Source organism: Mastigoproctus giganteus, chromosome 1 (genome assembly GCF_048544385.1).
Source record: "Mastigoproctus giganteus isolate SK-2022 chromosome 1, ASM4854438v1, whole genome shotgun sequence".
Lineage (NCBI taxonomy): Eukaryota > Metazoa > Arthropoda > Arachnida > Uropygi > Thelyphonidae > Mastigoproctus > Mastigoproctus giganteus.
The window spans coordinates 166,381,900-166,404,768 of NC_143575.1; the positions used below are offsets into that span (position 1 = coordinate 166,381,900).

General features: G+C 35.4%; 1 protein-coding gene across 1 annotated transcript in view; it reads left to right on the forward strand.

Moving 5' to 3' along the window:
* Vps50 (vacuolar protein sorting 50) overlaps positions 1 to 22,869 on the forward strand; it is a 731,402-nt gene that overhangs the window by 137,002 nt on the left and 571,531 nt on the right. The window contains exon 6 of the mRNA XM_090374870.1: positions 5,933 to 6,050. Coding sequence (XP_090230996.1) covers positions 5,933 to 6,050 — 118 coding nt within the window. The remainder of the gene's footprint in view (positions 1 to 5,932; positions 6,051 to 22,869) is intronic.

Genomic DNA, 22,869 nt, shown 5'->3' on the forward strand with positions numbered 1-22,869 from the left:
TCCTCAATTTGAATTTATGCCCTCTGAGGTGATTATTCTGAGAAAGATGAAGAATCCCATTGGCATTGAGCATGCTCAAACCATTCAAAGCCTTATACACCTCTATCAGATCACCTCGCCGGTGCCTAGTCTCCAGACTCGGTAATTTGCAAAACTTAAGCCTTTCTTCGTAAGAGCAACCCTTTGTTCCATTCACTAATCTTGTTGCCCTTCTCTGTACCCGTTCCAGCAGCTCTACATCCTTCTTGAAATGAGGCCTCCACACCTGTATACAGTACTCAAGATGTGGCCTAACCATTGCCTTATACAAGGGAATAATCACCTCCTTATCCCTGCTAGAAAAATTCCTGTATATCATTGACAAGACACCATGAGCTACTCTTGCAGCTCGTCTGCACTGCTCAGAGAACTTCATATCTGCCTGCACAATCACCCCCAGGTCCTTTTCATTCTCCACCACTGTCAGTGTAGTACCGCAGAGTTGATACGTTGCTCTGGGGTTACTGTTTCCCATATGTAGTACTTTACATTTGTCAATGTTAAACTTCATTTGCCACCTCTCAGCCCATCTGTTCAACCTTTCCAGATCCTGTTGCAACAGCATAGCGTCAGTAGTGTCCTTAACGACCCTGCCAACCTTTGTATCATCTGCAAACTTGGACATTAAACTTGATATACCATCATCAATATCATTCATAAACACCGAAAACAACAACGGACCCAACACCCAACAACATTGATTAAAGATAATCAACACTGATTATCTTTAATCAATTTCTCATGCTTATAAATATTCAACGATGGAATCTGCTTTGGGCTCAGAAATACAAATATTAACCAGCAGATTCTTAAACAGGGCTTTTACCTCCTTGCTACAATAAACCGAATCTCCCATTTGTTGTCTTTTTCGCACATGCATGGAGACAAATAATCCCTATTTAAGTTTCATGCTAATCCATATTTGGTAATTTTCATTTCTGTGATCACGACATACGGTCGAAAAGCATTGTTAGCTTCAGGAAGGAAAATTGTTTTGCAATTTTTTCGTTAAATTAATAATTTTTTTAATTGTGTTCGATTGATTTTTAATTATTTCTCACTGTAATGTAAGATTTTCAATTTTTTAATTGTTTTCGTTTTAATTTCTGAAGAGTATCATACAGAAGTGTTCTATGTATCATATTGAGGTAAACTTCTCTTATTCTTTTACAGATATCAACAGATATTTTACAGATTGATATCAACATAGAATGTATTGAGCATTATAGCTCTAGTTCATACTATCAAGGCCAGGAAAGATGTATACTCCATAGCCTTTTCTTTTATTAATGGACCAGATATCGGCATGTTTTGGTCTTGAATCAACTTCGCCCACTTAAAAACTGCTTCATCTATATCTTCATACAGGGATAATTTTGCATGCTTTAGACTGGGTCCTGTTTCCTCAAATAGCTTGAGAATTGAAACAGTTTTTCAGAATGGTTGACACACTGGAAGGGATACCAAATTTTAAAGCGATTTCTTTTTTTTTAATGCTGTGATCTACACTATTAAGCACTTCCACAGCAGCTAAAACAAAACTTATTTAGAAACCACTTGTACATACTATGTAAATAGAGACAAATGAAATTTAATGAAAGTGTGGATGACACATTAGTGTGCAAGTGTGGATTAACTCTTAAGAATTAAACCCTTTAGCTCTTAAAAGCTAAAGTCATTAATTCTTAATCTTTTTAGCTCTTAATGCATGCTTTCTATTGCCTAAAGGTGTGAATAATGCATACCCGGGTCTCTCAAAATCAGTTTGTTATATGGAAATTTTTAATGTAATGACCAAGGGGAAATCAAAAAAAATTGCTAAATAAAAAAATTTGCTATATGGAAGTTTGTTAAAGAGAGAGGGCTGACTTGTATTTATTTTAATGTAACTGTCTTATTTAATAGCCGTACCTTGTACAAAGTAAAAAATGTCTGAGTGGTTTGTTTTGTAATATCTGTTATCAGTGTAATAAATTTAATAATGTTAGTTTATAGGAAAATTTAATCTGTAGGAACAAGTATTCCAGTTCTAATGCATGGTTTCAAAAAAAAAAAAAAAAAAAAATTATAGTGATACAATTTATGTAGCTGCTGCTCAGTGTTGAGAGGGAAATGTGTGTATGGAAAAAAAAAGCTGGAGAGACAGAATTACATATCCATTAAAAAATCTGAGCAGAGGGAAGATTGGAATCTAAGGGCCCTTGGCCAGAGTTTAGGTAGATCAGTGTAAAGTTTACATTTACACTGCTGATATTTGGACAGTGAATAGTTTGGTTAGACAATTTCTTAAGCTGAATTCAAGAACTGCTATACAAGTATTGAAGTGCTTAGTGGCTGCAGAAGAAAGGGTTAAGGTGAACAAAAATAAAATAAATAATAACTGCAGCAAACTAAACAATTGGCAGTGCAGTGGACCCCAATGTATTCTTCAGGAACCATGACTTTGTCTTTTGGATAACCAGTTCTCAATGTTTCTTCAATGTTTAGGCCTTCAAATTTTATTGCTGTTATTCAGCATTTCATTGCTTGTACAGCACTTCCTGAAATCAAATCACCTTAAAGAAATTTCTGCCCTACTGAAATATTCACTATCCCACTATCAGCAATATAAACTCTTCTCATCTACTTAAACTCTGATAAAGGGCTTTTAGATTCCTCTGCTTAGAGGAATGGCCATAAACTTCTATCTGTATGGCATCCTTTCCACACACATTTGCACAGATTTTCTTTTTGTTAACCCAGTGCCCTTCTTCACTGAACTTACTTAATTCTGAATAATCATTTTGTGCCAAACCTTGACTTATATTCACCTTATTTTAATTCATCACTATTAGCTTGGGTTGTTAGTAATATTTTACCTTTCCAGGAATAGCTATGTGAGTTTTTTCCTGTAAATAATTATTGGTTAGAGATAATTTGGTGATATTTAGATATGCTTGCTTCTGAACTAACCAAGGGTGTTTCCAGATTAAGGGTATCTGGAAATTGCCTGAGAATCACAATATAGTAGATAGATACTCTTTCTAGCTCAGATTTTCCTGTAAATAATTATTGGTTAGAGATAATTTGGTGATATTTAGATATGCTTGCTTCTGAACTAACCAAGGGTGTTTCCAGATTAAGGGTATCTGGAAATTGCCTGAGAATCACAATATAGTAGATAGATACTCTTTCTAGCTCAGAAAGGAAAACCATTTCATGCTAGGCTGATGCCCATTTCAAAGAATTGCACAAGAATGATTGTTTGTTAACAAAATATGAAAGATAGAAATTAAAATTTTTTGAATGCTTTGAGAATGTTCTTTCCATATGTTCTTTCTTGTATATTTAGGAATGCTATTCATCAAATAATGAATATAATAAAATTTTTATTTTTATTCATATAAGGACTGTCCCAGAATAACAGAGTGAATTTGCAGTGAGGAAGTCATTAAACATTTTCATTAAACCTAGTGGTGTTCTTTTCAAAATTAAAATTCTTCAAGGCAATTCCCTTATCCAATAATTCTTCCAGTTTCCAAAACACAGTAAAATCTCAAATCTGTCATTCAGAAATCTAGAAGTTTTTGAAAATATTGTATGGGTATGGGGAACAGTAATCATCTAGAAAATATTCTCAGTGTCTTGCCTTTAATCAAGTGTTATTATTTCAGAGTTGTAAGAAACTATATTATGCAATGTAGTTTGATTGTTTCATAAAACTGTCACTGTGTGTAGCAATCAAACTCTTTTGACGTGTTTTCTGGGAATCCTTGCAAAATTTCCTCGCATTTCTATAGTAGTTGACATTTTGTTTATTTCAATCGATGCTTGAATCAGGCTGGAATTTTGTTTCAGTTGGCAAGTTTACTTTTTAAAATTACTCTCAAAGGATTCTAGTTATGCTGTTAGTATCTGTACATTAGCAGGTGACAAGTTATTTATGACAGAATCATGATTATCTGGGTGCAGATTAATTTGGGTCTCTGTGGCCCACAGAAATCTAAGTTAGGCTAAGTTAAGTAACACAAGAAACACAGGAACTCTGTTACAGATATTTATTTGTTTGTATTTTGTAATGTTCCTGTATACAAGGCCATTGAATTTCTGAGAAACCTCATCTCCACCTTTGCTTTCTGCTTTCAGTTAATTCTAACGTTCTTCTCAGAGGAGTTTTTTTTTTTTATTTGCATTTGTATATGTATACATCCTTAACTTTAAAAACAGAAATGGATTGTTTTTACATTATAGCATTCACAGTAATGCCACCAAGGGAGGAAAAAAAACTTTATTGGCTTCCATTTCCAAAAAATATATATATTCATGTAATTTTTACGTCAAACTTTTTCATGCTAATATACCTTCATATATATGAATATGTGTAAATAAATTTTTTGTATGTCACATTTTCAATTTCCTTACATTTTGCAAATTATCTAAAATGAACTTTAACAAAAAATGTATTTAAACTTGTTTTTGGTTGCAAAATGTTATGTTCCAGTTAATATTTTTCAATTCAAGAATTGAATACAACTGTGGTTAACTCTGTTTTAGCACAATTAATAAATTATCATTCCAAGTGTTAGTATGTTCCAATTTGAGCATAAAGTATGACAGTGGTTACTTTTACTGTATCTTTTCCTATGTCAATAAACTATGAAATAAATCTAAAGAGTCCCCTACCACAGTTTAGGTAGATCAGTGTAGAGTTTATTAATGCATATGAACCATTGTTAATTATTAACAATGGTTCATATGTATTAGATATGTTGCAGCAGTTTAATTTAAAGAAAATTGTATGGCAATGATTTTCTTTATAATCAGTGAAGAACTCCATGATTTATGTGATTGAACTTGAGACTTAGAACATTATACAAGAAAGTCATTTTATAAACTTTGTTGTGTTTATCTTCACTGCAGGACTTAGTGTATTGTTCACATGGGAAACTTTTTCAGAATCCCATTCTAAGCCTTAAATAAAAATATAAAAAATAAAATTCTCACTTTTTTTTGTTTATATGATATGCAGCTTGAATGGTATGTTATTTTGTTTAATTTCTTTAACAAAAAAGAATAGAAAGCAATGGACAGAAAATCTGAAAAATTAGAGAGATGGGATATTACAAGATTTGACTCAGATGAGACATTATTTTGATGCAAAACTTAATATGCCTTTAACTGAAAGGTGTTTCTTCTGAAGCTTCCATAAATAACTGAACTTTTGGACCTGCTGCAAAGTATTAAACATTGATATTGTTTCCATGCAGAAATGCATAGTAATAAACAACCCCATTTGCGTTAGAGAGGCTTTCCCAGAATACTTAATTTGTTTAGCTTTTTTTTTTTTTTTTTTTTTTTTTTTTTGGGGTGGGATGGATATTGCCCAAGAGAAGACTGGTTTTTTTCAGTCATATTGGGAAGTCCTGGATTTTCATCATTTATTGTGATTTTTATTAGGATTTTATCTGCAGCAACAGCAGACTTTAGGCCAGTAGTTCCTAATCTTTTGTCACTCAAGTCGCACTTTAAGTTAAAAGTCAAATATTAACAGCACACAGAAATAATGTGTGCTGAATACACAGAATAAATTCCATTGAACCAATGGAATTTTCCTAATCTTGCAGCATACTTGAAAAGGGTCGCAGCAAACCAATGTGCCAAGGCACACTGGTTGGGAACCACTGTTTTAGGCTTTTCAAGTCTCCATTATGAACTGAATTCAAAAAACATATTTGAACTCTGCTATCAAGCACACATTACTGTTAACTTTGAAGAGAATGCCCACTCGTGATTTTATTTGTAATGTCACTCCACTTATAAAAGGACAAAAATCTTTCATTTATTCCTGGACAGTTCTTGTATCATTACTGAACATTGTGTTATAAAATAATCAGAACAATCATAATCATTCCAGCTTTTTAGCACAAGCTAAGAAAGATTTTACAACGGCCTCTCTGGGTATTTTGGCTAGTTATCGGAAGAGAGAGCAACTTCGTAATCTGCTAAGGTCACTCAACATGATTAAAACTTTGGTAAGAATTATTTTATTTTTATTTATATATTTGAGTTAAGTATTAAATTACATAAGTTTCATTTCTGTGATACTTTAAATTAATACGTGTGCATTGTTTATATCTCATCTACCTTTTCCTTTATCAGTACTACTGATGTGAAAATGCAATTAAAAACAGAGGTTATGTAATCTAGCCTTACAAACTTAAGTTTTTGCCACTTGCTTTTTAGATTAATAGTACTGACTTTTGTATAGCACCACAATAAAAAAAAAAAAAAGTCTTCTGATTGTGTTAAACAAATAAACAGAAAAAAAGTGTCACTTATTGGGTATCATTCTGTAATATATTGGATGTTTTTACATTTTTGCAGTTAACTCACCTCTGCAACACCTAAGTGGTGATCGTAGAGTGTGCTGATTATGCTGGCTAATACATTGTACCTTATACTTTTATATCTTATATTTGTTATCTTTTATTATTTATTGTTACACCTTTAAGTTTTATTCCTTTTATTGCTTGCAGTCATAGACTTCGCACATTAAGGCCCAGATGCTGCTACCGTGCCATAAAACCACAAATCAAATCAAAAACCTCCAGCTATCATAAAACCATTTAGCCCAACCCTGTTAGAATTAGATGTGCAACATATTAATTTTCTTTGTCTGCAACCTGGACAGGATCATCAACAGTAAAACCATTCCTATCTAGCAGACTAGTGTGATTCATATGTTTCCTTCTAGTGTTTATATAAGTAAAGAAGACTTTGCTACTTCCTTTGCAAGAGTCTTCTCATAATCTGCATTAGCTTGCATAATCCCCTTTGTGACTTAATTGCAAATTAGTTTATACCTAGGGTAGGTTTCTATTCCTCTTGATAATTTATATGCATCCAGTGTATTTTTAGTTTCAGCTACTAGTCTCATCACTTCATCTGACATCCATTTGGGTGTAAGCCTTGAACAGTATCTCTTAGTTGGTATAAAAAAAAAAAGCTGAGTAGTTTTCATGATTACCTCCCCAAATGCCTCCCATTTAGAATTTGCTGTTGGTAACATTAATTGGTCCCACTGAAGAGAATTTAAAAATTGTCTGCAACCACTGTAGTCACGTTTATGAAAACAAAATCCCTTCATTTTAACCTCATTCTTTAAGTAAATTACACTTCACTGCACCATGGTCACTTCCACCTAGTATTTCTTTTATATGCAGATTCTTAATGCATGTACAGTCACTGCTAATAATCAGATCAAGAGTGTTGCCTTCTCCATTTCCCCTCTAATATGCTGGTGTCGAAAGCAGTCACCTAAATTCAGGAAAGGCTTTCTACCATGCAGTTGACCAACCCACAAGTTCCAGTCAATACTTGAAAGTTATATCTCTCATTATAAGATATTTTGATTTACTGACCCACTCTGTTTATCTGTATAGTCATTCATTATACTCATCACAGTCATTAGACCTATAACACAGTCCTACTATTTTTTTTGTTATAGGCCTAATGACCACGAAATGATGATTGCACTGGCCAGCCACGTTGAATGGGTGCATTGCCTTCAATTCTATATGCTTCTTAACTGAGAGCATAACTCCTCCACCCCCTGTTCTATCTTTCTTTTCTGTAGGCATACTTCCCATATTGAAATTCTGCATCATTTATGTCTGAGTGGCACCATGACTCCAGTATCCCTACAGTGTTTGCATTTGATGATTTAGCCAGTACTTCAAACTCATCAAATTTGTGTACTATACTCCTAATGTTAGTATATGCAAGTATACATGCATGTTTTTTACTCTTACTGAACCTAACACAGTCGACAGCGAGAAAAAAATTCTACCCCATAAGCCTTGGACAGACTTAACACAATCAGAAGCTGAATTGGTTGCCTAGCCACTCTGATCATGTATTCCTTCCTATCTGGACAGAATTGTAGACAGTTCTGAATTTAATTATAACTGACAAATTTTTTTTTTCAACATTGCCCTGTACTTGTTAAGTTCTCCTGTTTTTGATATCATTAGTACCAAAGTGCAAACATTGCCTATTTTTTCCAGACAGACATACCTTGGTCCTGTTCCACCTATCCTTCTTATGCAATGTATTTCCTGTTTCCCTGACAGTGTCAGCAACAGTAGCTAATTCCTGTGGGACCAATGCATTATGTTGTGAAGGATCTTGTTGTATCATGTGTTGCATGTTGTGAGGGGTGACTGATTGCTTGATGGTCCCCCTTTAATTTCTGTGAGGACATCAAAGAAATGACATTTCTCTTACACTGTAATAGAACAGTCATTGACAGTTCTCTCCTGAGCCAAAGCATTCCTACTACATTGGGCTTTATTGCTTTGCTGTTCTTGTATGATACATGATTCTGGTCTAAATTTAATTTGAAATTTCTGGTTTAACAAGTTACAACTTAATTCACTCTACAAATATAAAGTTGTAACTTATTGAATCCTTGGCTAAATTTAAAAATAAGCTAATGTACATGATTTGTACAATTAAATTCAATATATTAAACACAATTTAGCACAACTTAATTAAATGAAAAATTTTTTAAATTTTCAAAAAGCTTATCCATTTTCAGTAGCTCAACATCTTTCACTAACTTCAAACTGTGGTATCTCTATATGATATAAAGGGTTGTTAAGTGACATAATTGCCCACTCTGAGCAATTGTGTTCAAAGGTTTCTAGAGAAAATATAGCTATTATTAAGGTGGATTTTTGTAAGTTACAAGTGGTAGGAGTGAGGGTATGTCATCTCTTTTTATTTTAGTTTCTAATGACTTAACTGATCAGCTGCATACTTAAACTTTCTCTTTCATCATAAATGGGTTCTTACTGCCCTTTTAATGTTTTCTTCTATTTACTGTTATGGCAGAGACTTCCTATTTCATTGCAAAAAACTTCCTAATTCAAGTATATGTGGTTTAATATGATATCAGTGATTTCTATTTTATTCTTAAATTGCCCAAGCCTCATTTCATTTTATAATAGATTCTGAATTATTAGTTACTTCAACCATCACTTATCTCATTTGTTCTTTTAGTGGATATGCTTCTTTCTACTCTAATCCTCTCAGCAGTGGCCCCCTCTCAGTGAATTTTCAATAGCAACAGGCTCTGTGGAATGAATTTTGAAATTTTCTAAAAACGAAAATTTTCTTCATGTATGCTTGAAAATATTAACAGATTCTTATTTTGATTTAATTCCCAACATAAAGTAAAATCATTTGTCAAAAATGAAACCAGAGTTAAAAAAAAAACATCAATAAAAAATTTGTAAATAAAAGTCATTCTTATTGTTTTTGATGCTAAAGTATCCTATGCAGCTATTTCTGTATTACTTAATTCAGTTTTATCAGATTTTGAACCTGGATTAAATAGAAATTCTTCAATTTCAGCTTTTAAAAACAAATTGGATAAGTGAGATCACCAGGTGCAAATCTCCTACTCTGATTTTCAAAGCTCTTTTCATGTTGCCATATACAGTCGATTCCGGTTATTTGGACACATCGGGACTAGTGCATTTTGGCCTGATTAAGCAGCCGCCCCAATTATGCGAAGTTTCACGTAAATAGTTAAAAATACAGTGGACCTTCACTGTACAATTAAATCACATTATGGCAGACTCGCCATAGTAAAGTACCGCTCACTATGTCTAAGAATATATAAATTCATACACCGACCATTGAATAAAATTTAAAATTTAATATGACTACAATCTTTACACAAAAATATTTACAATAAACTATTACGGAATGCTAAAAACTGTAATAAAAGATCATTTACAATAAAATTTGCTAAAATATAAAACATTAAAAGCGCTAAAAATCTGAACTATCCGGGCCTTACTGAACATCTAGCAAGAATTTTACGGGGTTATGGGACACGCTGTGTACAGCTTCCTGGGCGGAGGCTGTGCACAGCTGTGTCTCAGGTCAAGTACCGCGTACCAAAAGATCTTAGTAGTGGAGTGGTTTATAGACTAGAATGCCCGGATTGTGGGGAGTGTTATGTGGGGGAAACAAAACGACGGCTCAGGGATCGTCTGGGGGAACATTTAAATGCCATAAGAACCGCTGAATACAACAAGTCTGCTATGGCCGAACATTTTTGGGAGAAGCAGCATCAAATCTCCCCGGAGGACGCTATTATTTTGGATCGTGCACATGGATACTGGGAGCGTAAATGGCTCGAGGGTTTACGGATTAGTTCATCCAGTAGGAATACAACGAATAGAGATAGAGGTATATGTATTAATCCTATCTTTGAAACAATTATATTAAGGTCGGATGAACGATTTTCTTTGCCACGTTCCCGAGACATTTCTGCTTCCAGTTCTGACCATGTGCCGATTGAACCACGTGGAGAAATACCACGTGTGGAGGTACCGTGAGCCTGCTACTTAAGAGATGTTGCAGGAAGTCATATCACTGTTGAAGAAGGGAGCTGACGCTCCCGAAAGCTTCAGATTTTTAGCGCTTTTAATGTTTTATATTTTAGCAAATTTTATTGTAAATGATCTTTTATTACAGTTTTTAGCATTCCGTAATAGTTTATTGTAAGTATTTTTGTGTAAAGATTGTAGTCATATTAAATTTTAAATTTTATTCAATGGTCGGTGTATGAATTTATATATTCTTAGACATGAGTTTTCCCGACCTCAGAGGCCTCTTTCAGAATACCGCTCACTATACGATGTGTAGTAAGTGCCAGGCATTGTGATCATAGAATTGAATTTTAATTCTATTAAACAGCGATTCTAATTAGCGAAAATAGGAGGAATATTATCCACAGGCTATAAAAGTAAAGATATATTAAGAGCTAATTTACCTTTTATTACCTTACCAATTAAAAAATTAAATGATACGTGAAAATCGGAAGAATATACATGATAATCGGAATAATTAATATGTACTGTAATATGTACATACTAACTAGTTGACATTTCTATTCACTGACATTTGTGGATGGGGGTTAAAATTTAAAACAGTAAAAAGATAAGCAATCAATAACAAAGAACGGATAGTAACACGATACGCACAAGCGAGAATGGAGTAACAAGTTACAAATCTTTAAAAATAGGAATGAAGAGAAGATTCTGAAAATTAATTTTTTTTATATGATTGAAGATTTCATGGAAGTGTAAACACATTTCACTTGAGTATGAGTTGGAAGAAAAATGGGATGCTAGCAGGTCACCTTTATCACTTGCTGAAGTGACAACAGAACCATCTGGTTTGGACAGAGGTGGGAGCACAGGTTGGCAAAAGTTGCGGCCAATTGCTTTGGCAAGAGACCAGAATGCTCGTCTACCATTAGGGCAAGAAGCAAGTTTTCTACTCTTAGCCTGTTCAAACTCTGTTTGGACTGATTAATAACTACTTTACAATTGTTACGAGCTTTGGTGTAGGCAGAAAATGAAACTGAAGAATTAGAAACAAGCCAATTACGATATGCAACATTCTTCTTTTGAACAGCCTTAGCACATTTATTGGAAAACCAAGGTTTAGATAAAGGACGAGATTTTAAAGTGGAATGTGGCATAAAGGATTCCATTCCTGCAAGAATAATTTCACTGATACGATCTGAGCAAACATTGACATCAGAAGTTTTGAAACAGTAATCCGACCAAGGAAAAGAAGAAAAGAAATCTTGCAGGTCATCCCATTTTGCATTCTTGTAGTGCCAAACAACATGAGGTTGGGAATAGCCATGAGATAAAGGTTCCATTGGAGAAGAGACAATCACCAAGTTGTGATCTGAAGTGCCTAAAGGACCTCTCACTTCGACCGTGTACTTAAAAGAGTTGTTTGTGAGAAAAAGATCAAGCGTATTGGCTGTATGATTAGGATTGTCTGGTATTCTTGTAGGTAAATGAACAATCTGTGCTAGGTCATTAGTAATTGCAAAAGCCTCAGCATCTCGACCTGCTGGGTCGGTGTGACTAGAAAACGGAAGCCAGCTGGAGTTGTGAACATTAAAATTACCAAGGAAAATTACCTCACTGTTAGGAAAGTTGGACTGGAGAAAGTCAAGTTGCAAAGAGAGGAAGTCAAAGAGCTCCAAGTGATTAGTGGAGTTGGGAGAACGGTAGAGACAACAGATGAATTTGACACAATGAGGTAGAGATTTTAAGCCAAATAAGGTCAAAGAGAGGAGATTCCAGATTGCCAAGTCTCTGACAGGGAATATCAGAACGGACATATGCACAAGTACCACCTTTGAGGCGAAAGGAATCATACAGCGAATAATTTGGGCATCTGAGATGAGCAGTAGTTGAATCAACCGATAACTGAGATTCTTTCAGAAAAAGTACATGGGGTTTGGCAGACTGCAAGTGGAAATGGATATTATTGAGATTAGAATTGAGACCACGTTTATTTATGAAATGAATTAAGAAGTGCTTGGGAGGTTCAGATCTCTTCGCAGATAAGCTTGCTCTATTAGTTTGACAATTCATGGTGTATTCAATAGTAAGAAAAAGTGGGTGGGACATGCTATATGAAGTAATGAAATTTTTGGATATGGCGTACACATGGTAAGAATATACCCAGATCCTTGACATAACGTGGCCTCGACAATGCTCCCCGCATACACACTACTCGGACTCCCTCCAGTCACTATCTGGCAGAGTAGAGGTAGCAAGATTATACACTAGCTGATCCGGAAGCCTCCTAGACAGTTACCAATAGGTTCGGTCCGGTGTACTAACTAGTGGCCGGCCTGCGAACACCGTTTTAGAGCTGTACCCTCGAAATGTAAGGAATATTGGATCTTGCCGTGATGTTCATCATAATCTCAAAAGTCATCAATCATACTGCATGATGGTAGAGATAGGGGTTGACCGGAACTTAGCTCTAGAGACTAAACATGGGTTCCACCACTTCAAGCCTCCAATAAGCAAAGTGGTGGTATTTCACCAGTTGATGAGAGTCATCTACCACCTAGTACTGGTTAGCAGGGTTGTTAATGACAGTAATGGCAGTGTGCTACTGCAACAGGATCTAGATAATTTGGGCAGATGGGCTAAGAAGTGGCAACTGAAGTTCAACCTTGACAAATGCAAAGTACTGCATATGGGTAGAAGTAACCCCAGAGAAACGTACCAACTGTGTGGTACTACACTTAAGGTGGTAGAAAATGAAAAAGACCTGGCAGTAATTGTGCAGTCAGATATGAAGTTTTCTGAGCAGTGCAGACAGGCTGCTAGGGCGGGTCATGGGGTTTTGTCAATGATATATAGGAATTTTGCTAGCAGGGAAAAGGAGGTGATTGTCCCTCTGTATAAGGCAATGGTCAGGCCACGCCTTGAGTACTGCGTACAGGTCTGGAGGCCTCATTTTAGGAAGGATGTAGATTTGCTTGAGCGTGTACAGAGAAGAGCAACACGATTGGTGAGGGGAATGAAGGGATTCTCTTACCAAGAGAGGCTTAAGTTCTGCAAATTGCAGTGGCTGGAGACTAGGCACCTGCGCGGTGATCTGATTGAGGTCTATAAGGCCTTGAATGGGTTGAGCACGCTGAATTCTGATGGGATCCTTCCACTTGTTCAGATTACCAACCTTCGGGGACATAAGTTCAAATTAAGAAAGGACAGATGTAGAATAGATGTGCGGAAATTTGCCTTTAGCCAGCGGGTGGTTAATTGCTGGAACAAACTTCCATCTGATTTTTTGTGGAAGTTGATAGGTTAAATAAATTTAAGGAGGAACTGGACAGGCATTTGGAGGGAATGGTGTGATTTTTTTTTTTTTTTTTTTGGCTGATGCTGCATAAGCTCCTACACTTGCTTTCTTGCATCATGTGCCAATACTACTACTACTACTACTACTACTGCTTGGTAACATAGAGGGGCAGCGTTCCTCCATGTGGTGTGGCCGCCACACCTCGACCCCTGCTTACGTTGGTTCACACCTGGGTGGTCACCCACCATGTACTTGTGCATGAAGGTTATACCCAGGGCTCCCACTCCTGGGTTTTTCCACCCAGATCTGGGTTTTTTGATTGTCATCTGGGTTGATAGGTTTTTTTCACAAAAATATCTCATTATCTGGGTTTTTTCGGTAATTTTTAATTTTAAGTCAAAATTTATTTTTATTTCTTGTAAATACAATAAAATTTAATACATTTAATAACAGTTTACAATTTTCTTAATTTTATATTCTAATCATAATTTGTAATATCTCAAGTGCTTGTACAAAATACTAAAAATGTAAAGCAGGGTTCTACACTATGAAATTACGCTTACATGTTCATACATATAAGCATACATGATTGTGCTACTAATGTATGCGCAGCCTATTGAGCAGGCGGAAGGCGGTCTTTACTGCACAGTCTTTTGTGATCGTTCATGGTATTATTGCATTATTTGGGGTGATTTTTACATTTATGCGTATACTACATACAGTGATATAATAAATTTAAATTGTAGTGACTATTTCTATTTTATGTTAATGGATTAGTGATTTATTTTTTATTTTATAGAACATTTTAAATAAGATAACTGCTAATTAGCCATTCCCACAAATTGCCCACAATGTCTGAAACTTGTTCCCCACAGAGAAAGATGAGTAAACTGTGGTATACTCAAAATTTTAGAAATTAATGGTTAGAAGATCTGCAATTAAAGGATTGGTTGAAAGAAGACAGTAATGAAAAAGGTGCCTCTTACTGTATTTGTTGTGATATGAAATTAAAGAATGCCAATAAATCGATGTTACTAGCGCATAAAAATATAGTTAAACATAAAAAAAGTGCAAATACAGTGAAACTTTCCTTTAACGGACAGCCATGGGGAACGAAAATGCGGCCGTTAGAGAGAGGTGTCCGCTAACAAGAAGTCTGAGGGAGAAAAAAAAAAGAAAGAAAGAAAAATCGTTAAACGTTTAATGTAAAATTAAATTATATACAGATTTTGCACAATATTTTTGTAAATAATATACATACAATTGTGCTATGCATATTATGACTTTATCTTAAGCAAAATACATACAGTAATCACTTATTTTCTTCTGCACCTTCTTCCGGCTGATAATTTTGTTTTCAACATTTGTTTGGAGTGAAGAAACCATCGAAAGTCCTTCAGTATCTTCTTCAGCGGCGAAAATCATTTTTAAACGATTGATTTGTATGAGCGCTTCTTCTATTTTCATCGGTGGTTCGTCGTTAATATGTTCTTCGACATAATGACCTCCTTCCATTTCTTCATCCTCATGAGGAACTTCTTGAAAAATATCGATGATAATGTCGTTGATATCTAGAGCACCATCTTCTGTAGTGAGGTTCGAGTCTATATCTTTGTAGCCAGGGTCACTTGTAGCTGAAGTATCGTACATTATCAATAGATGTTGAAGTTCTTGTTATTCTTGGTGCTCCACATTGCTGTTCACAACTTCAATTTTTGGGTTTGAGAAGCCAGACTTTACAAAACAGTTCACAACAGTTTGTTTTCTAATTGCGTTTACTGAAGAGGAAATCCACTGAATCGCATCTAGGATGGATTTTCTTTGCAAGGTCACTCGCACATGTTACATCGTTCATGTTTGCAATGAGATGTCTTAAAACACGTTTTCTGTAGTGAAGTTTAAAATTTTTTATTATCCCTTGATCCAAGGGCTGACACTCTGCAGATGTGTTTTGTGGCAGAAAAACGATTTGAATGTTGGCCAATTCGATGTGCGGGTGAGATGCAGCATTATCCATGAAAAGAATAATTTTTCTGTTTTGACGAATCATGTTTTGGTTAAAGTGACTTATCCATTCGCTCATGATATCTTGTGTCATCCACGCTTTTTTATTAGACTTCCAATCAACACTCAAAATATTCAACTTTATGCCCTTGAAACAACGAGGATTTTGTGGTTTTCCTATAACAAGAGGTTGTTCAAAGTCTCCCAGCATATTTGTACACAATAGTACAGTCAAGCGTTTCTTAGAAATTTTTCTGCCCTGGCACTTTTCGTTTTTTAGACTCATTGTTTTTTCAGGAAGAGCTTTAAAAAACAACCCTGTTTCTTCACAGTTGTAAATATCCTTAGCTTCAAAATCACGACATAACTCTTCCAGTTTGACGGTCCACTCTGTTACAACCCCAGTATCAACAGAAAACCACTTACGGTTTTCCAAGAAATTTTATGCCGAGTTTTGAACTTGTCTAACCATCCCACAGAAGCTTTGAACTCATTTACTCCCATAGATTTCGCAACCTCCAAAGCCTTTTCCCTAATAATAGGCCCATTAATGGGAATTTTTTTAGCATGTTCGCGACAAAACCACTCATACGTAACATTGTCAATTTGAAGTCCAACAGTTTTCGGAAATGGTTTTTGAACCTGATCATTTCCGTGTTGCCAAAATTGTTTGAGCAGTTCATTTTTTTCTTTAGGATGTCGCTTACCTGCGCCTTCCCAATTTTGAATTTTGCAGCGAGATTGCGAACACTATTTTTTTGCCGATCATATGCATTAATGAGTTCGACTTTATCTTTTAAAGTTAAATGTTTACGAGAAGACATTGTGCACTTCACACGACACTGAACAAAACTGAAAACTGAAACTCAAAAGACGAAAGGCCGACCAAATTCACCCCGCTCCCTGCACACACCGAATTCATCAGAAGTTTTACACGTGCCTTAAAAATTCTTGAAAAACGGTTTACAACCGTGACGTAAACCTTGATAAAATTCAGAGAATCGGAAATAGAAAATAGATTGAGGCAATATGTGGAAGAAAAGTTCCTAGAAAAAGGGCCGTGAGCTCTCCCGCAGTCCGTTATGGGGAGATCAAATTAAGTGCTAATCTAAATGAAACAGTGCAAATTGCCTGTCCGCGTCCGTTACAGAGAATGTCCGCTAGACAGAAGCTGCAAACACGTTAAAACCAATGGAGGTGACTTGGGGAATTTGAAAATGTCTGTTGTAGAGAGATGTCCATTAACGAGAGGTGTCCGTTAGGAGAAGTTTCACTGTATTACTAAGACAAGTTCAACGTTAGACACGTTCTTCACAAAACGTAAACCTACGGAGAATGAAGAAGTAGCAAAGGCAGAGTTAACAATTGCTGCACTCATTTCTGAGCATAATGTTCCATTTGCGCAATGTGATCACCTTATAGAAGCATGTAAGAAAGCATTTCATAACAGCAATATTGCAAAACAAGTTCAGATGAAGGCGACTAAAGTCTTCTTTAATCCAAAAATATACATTTCTAACATATGCAGAAACAACAAGTTTTCAATGATAATAGATGAAAGTACAGATTTATCTTTATCACAAGTTCTAGCTGTTGTTGTTAGATATTTTGGTATTCAAAAACTTGATGTTGTAGATGTGTTACTTGACACTGTTTGTGTTGAAAATGGTATTTCAGAAGGGCTTTATCAAGCTGTAAAAGATCTTTTCATAGAAAAAAACATTCAAATAAGTAATCTCGTTGGCTTTGATAGTGATAATTGTGCCACTATGATGGGTACTAAGAGTGGGTTCCAGTCATTGCTAAAAAAGGATGTACCATCAGTATTTATAATGGGATGTGTTTGCCATTCTTTTGCATTATGTGCTAGTCATTCAGTCATGGTACTACCATCATATCTAGAAATATTTATAAAAGATATCTCTTGTTATTTTTCCCGTAGTAGTAAAAGATTAAACGAGTTCAAAATGATTCAAGATGTTGTAGATACTGCTAAGCATAAAATCCCCAAATTAGCACAAACACGTTGGTTATCCCGTGGCAATGTAATAAAAATTATTATTGAGCAGAGGGATGCGTTAGTTCTTTATTTTCAGTCTCAATCAAAAATTGATAAAATCGATGGTGCAGGGAATATTTACAATACTATGATCACCAAAGGAACTAAGCAAATGTTGTTGTTTTTAGGATATGTACTGGAGAAAATAAACTGCCTGAATATTGAATTTCAATCTGAGCATTTCAGATTGCACTTACTTCATTCAATGGTTTCAATTGAGTATAAAAATATTCTTAGATTTTTCATAAAAGAAGTCATTACTTCGTGCAAGCTGGTTGAAATTGATCCAAGCAATGCAATAAATCATAAGCCCCTGGATAAAATATATTTGGGAAGGCGTTGTATGGCCTTATTAAATTCAACACCACTTGGTGACAGTGAAAGCAGGTTTAAAAATGATTGTTTAAAATTTCTTGTTGAACTTTGTATGGAAATCAGAAAAAGATTTCCTCTAAATGATGGAATTATCGCCAGTCTCAATGTTCTTGACCCAGCAGTGATACATGATTGTGCCAATTCGCCATGCTCAATTTTCCATTTAGCAATGCAGTTCCCTCACCTTGTTTCTGAAGACAAACTAGATCTTCTAGATGATGAATGGAGATCATTTCGTTTAAATCAAGATTTAGATTTCTCTTACAAAACCATCCCTGAGTTTTGGTATCTGTTACGTAATGTAAAAGATGGCTTTAATAATTCTAAATATGAGATTTTATCTAACTTTATGACCAGTCTAATTATTTTACCTCACTCTTCGGCAAGCGTAGAAAGAATCTTCTCCCAAGTAAACCATATAAAAACAAAAGCCACAAACTCCCTTAAACCAGAAACTGTGAAAAATCGACTAATGGCAAAACAGGCGATAAATAGATCTAATCAAAATTGCTATACATGGAAACCTAAATCAGAATTGGAAAAAGAAGTCATACACGGAACTTGTCATAAAAGATACGAAGAACGTTTGAAAAAAATGAAAGAACTTCAAAAAATAAATGTGGAGGCAACTGAATGGGATGAAAATTCTGATTACAATTAAATAAAAGATATTTTTGCATGGTAAGTTTTATCTTATTTGTGTTGCTATACTATATGATGAAAACTAGGTTTTTTTTGGGTTTATTTAAGTTGCAATCTAAGTTTTTTTTAAATTTGTGAGTGGGAGCCCTGGTTATACCCAGGATTACTAACAGTCCAACCATCATGAAGGTGCAAGCAGAGGATTTGGCTGTCACAGACTGTCCAGACTTCGCAAAAATTGGGTCAACTTGACTTGAGTGTCACCTGAATATCAGTTCCATCAGCGTTTTAGACTCCCAGGTAGCAAGTACAGCTTGTCTGGCATATCTGAGAGAATGTCTGTGACAACCTCAAGGACCTCAAGTTAGCAAAATAAAAATAAATTTACGCTTACGTACATGGCTTAATTAATATGTACTGTGATGTGTACATACTAATTGATATTTCTGTTCACTGACTTTTTTTGGTTGTAAAATTTAAAACACTAAAAATGATAAGCAATTAATAACAAAGAAAAGGGCTTGCGCAAGTTGCAAGAAACATATTATGCACAAGTGAGATATGTAGTAATGAGTTTCTGAAAATATATTTATGTTTTTTATGAATATTTCATGGAAGGGGAAACATGTTTCACCATAATAACGTGAAAACCCACATAATTCCAGCTATCAGTACTATCGCAAATGCAATAAGATCGAGTTTGTTACCCGTTTATAATTGCACTAACAGAAAAGCCTAATAAACCAGAAACTGCATATTGTTTTTATTTATTATTTTATGGTAGTGACTCCAGAAATGTGCTTTGGAAAAATATCACAAAGGTGATAACGACTAGCGAGTTGACAGCAGGGATTCACAAAAAGGAATGGAAACTTTGAAAATTACAGTTAACATATTAGCAGGGTTTTCCCAGCACAAAAGCTCAAAATGACCATGTTATGCACGATTTCCTACAATTATCAATCCGTGATAGGGTGAAACCATATTACATAAGTACTGTGTTGTGCGAAGATTGCTGCATTTCTCAAACCGTGTTAGTGCAAGGCCGTGTTGTAGAAACACAGTACCGTTTTATATGGGGATTGCCTGAACTAGAAAAATTTAAAGACAATTCATACATTAATAGAGAAGCTGTTTGAATTGATCTTAAAAACTAAGATCTATTTATGTACTCTCCAGAGCTTACAATGAAAAGGGGATCTATGCATTGCTGAAAGGGTTAGAAGTGATACTTGTACACATCTCCCCTGATATTCCTTGTCAGACACTTGCTTGTCTAGAACCTCTTCCTTTTGATGTCCTATAGCTCAAAATTTCCTTATCTTTTCTGCAAAATTTATATACTGTCTGCCTCTGTTATAAATAGAATCACTTGTAACTTATTGAATTTCTTCCCGTCTTTCTTTGGAACTCTGCTTCTTTAGTCTAATTTTTCTTAGAGTAAATTTATTTTCTTTGCCGATTTCAAATGCTTATAATGCAGTTGATTTCAGTTTATCTGTTGTATGAATCCAAGTTGCAGAGATGCTGTCTGATTTGGATTTTTTTTTTTTTTTTTTTTTTTGGATTCTCTGACACTTTTAATTTCTTCCTCACTAACAACCTTTCAAAGTACACAATTAACCCAGAAGTGGTGGCTGATCTGACAGACACCTTAGAAAAATGTCCTTTCAACATTAATCACTGCTTCAAGATTAGTGGTTCAAACTCTACTTATCTTTTCTATTTTGTTTGGAGGCCTTACTTGAGTTTTGGAAGTGATATGTTATTCTTTTCTCAGAATTCGGGAGGCAATTAGAGGGAGAGTAATACTCTTGATCTGTTTATCAGTAGCGATTCTTCATGCATTAAGAATCTGCAAATAAAGGAACCACTAGGTGGCAGTGATCACAGTGTGCTGAAGTGGGATTTCCTCAAAGAGGTAACTACCATCAGGGGTAAAGAGAAGGGTTTTTGCTTTCGTAAAGATGACTACGGTGGTCTGAGACAGTATTTAAATTCTATACAGTGGGACCAACCATTGATGTTACCAACAGTAAATTCAAAATGGGAGGCATTCAAAAAATTAATCTTGGAAGCTACTAGGCTTTACATACCAACTAGCCGACCCGGCTAGCCGGGTGGCTAAAGTGCCTGCCTGGCAACCCAAAGGTCGTGGGTTCGAATCCTGCCTCGAGATTGGATCAAAGTACTGCAAAAACCTTGGGAGGTGCATTATGGCCACAGAAGCCAATGTGCCAACAACTACCAAAAAAAAAAAAAAACATACCAACTAAGAAATATTGTTCAAAGTTTAGGCCTAAATGGATGTCAAATGAACTAATGAGACATGTGGCAGAGAAGAAAAATGTATGGGACACATATAAATTAATGCGTGAATGGAAGCCTATGTTAGATATAAGCTGGTCTATAACCAAGTCACAAAGGAGATTAGGCAGGCAAAGGTAGATTATGAGAAATCTTTGGCAAAGGATGCAAAGAAAAACAGAAAAGAGTTTTTTACTTATGTGAACTCTAGAATCAGATTGTTCCACTGGATATTGATGGTTCAACTGTTGATGATCTTGCTCAGGTGGCTAACAAACTAAATGAGTATTTTGCATCTACATTCACACATGAAGAGTTATTCAGGGAGGGGAATGCCAGAAGTGAATTAAACTCTGGCAGTGAGCTAGATGATTTTGTAATAACTGGGAGGAAAGTGGAGGAGAAATTGTTGAAGATAAACATAAAAAAGCACCAGGGGTGGATGGGATCTATCCAGTTATATTAAAGGAGGCAGCAAAGGAAGTAAGCAAACCCTTAGCCATAATTATGAGCTTCCTTGGACTCGGGGACTGGATATGTGCAAATGTGACCCCAATTCACAAAGGAGGATCAAAGGCAAAGAAGTTAAACTAACTGGTCTATAATTACACAAGTAATTATAGACCAGTTAGTATAACTTATGTTCTGGGTAAAATAATGTAGGCACTGGTTAAAGAAGCACTGTAGGATCATCTTGAAGACTTCAGTTATAGTTTGGACACAGCATGGTTTTGTTATGGGGAAGTCTTGTCTGACCAATTTGATTGGATACTCTAATGTGGTCACAAAGGAACTGGATGCAGGGAATAACTTTTATATCATATATTTGTATCTTAGAAAGGCTTTTGATACTGTTGCACATGGGAGACTGCTGCACAAATTGGAGCAGTGTGGCATTGGAGGGAAATTGCTACTATGGATTAAGGCAGTGGTTTTCAACCTTTTTTTAATAACGGTACCCCTAAGTAATTTATTTTATTTTGCACCCCTACTCAATTTTCTGCCTGTTAGATCCGATTCTCTCTCTCTGTATATATCAGTGTGTGTATATATATATATATATTTATTATATTATTATGCTTAATATTATTATATTATGCTTAGAGCAAACTTATCTGCGAAAATATCTAAACCTTCCAAGCACTTCCTAATTCATTTCACAAATATACGTGGTCTCAATTCTAATCTTAACGATTTCCATTTTCACTTACAGTCTGCCAAACCCCATGTACTTTTTCTGACAGAATCTCGGTTATTGGTTGATTGAACTACTGCTCATCTGAGATGCCCAAATTATTCACTGTATGATTCCTTTTGCCTCAAAGGTGGTACTTGTGCATATGTCCATTCTGATATTCCCTGTTAGAGACTTGGCAATTTGGAATCTACTCTCTTTGATCTTCTCTGGCTTAAAATCTCTCTACCTCATTGTGTAAAATTCAACTGTTTTCTCTACCGTTCTCCCAACTCCACTAATCACTTGGAGCTTTTCGACTTCCTCTGTTTGCAACTTGACTTTCTCCAGTCCAACTTTCCTAACAGTGAGGTAATTTTCCTTGGTAATTTTAATGTTCATAACACCAGCTGGCTTCTGTTTTCTAGTCACACCAACCCCAGCAGGTCGAGATGCTGAGGCTTTTGCAATTACTAATGACCTAACACAGATTGTTCATTTACCTAGAATACTGGACAATCCTAATCATACAGCCAACACGCTTGATTTTTTCTCATAAACAACCCTTTTAAGTACACGGTCGAAG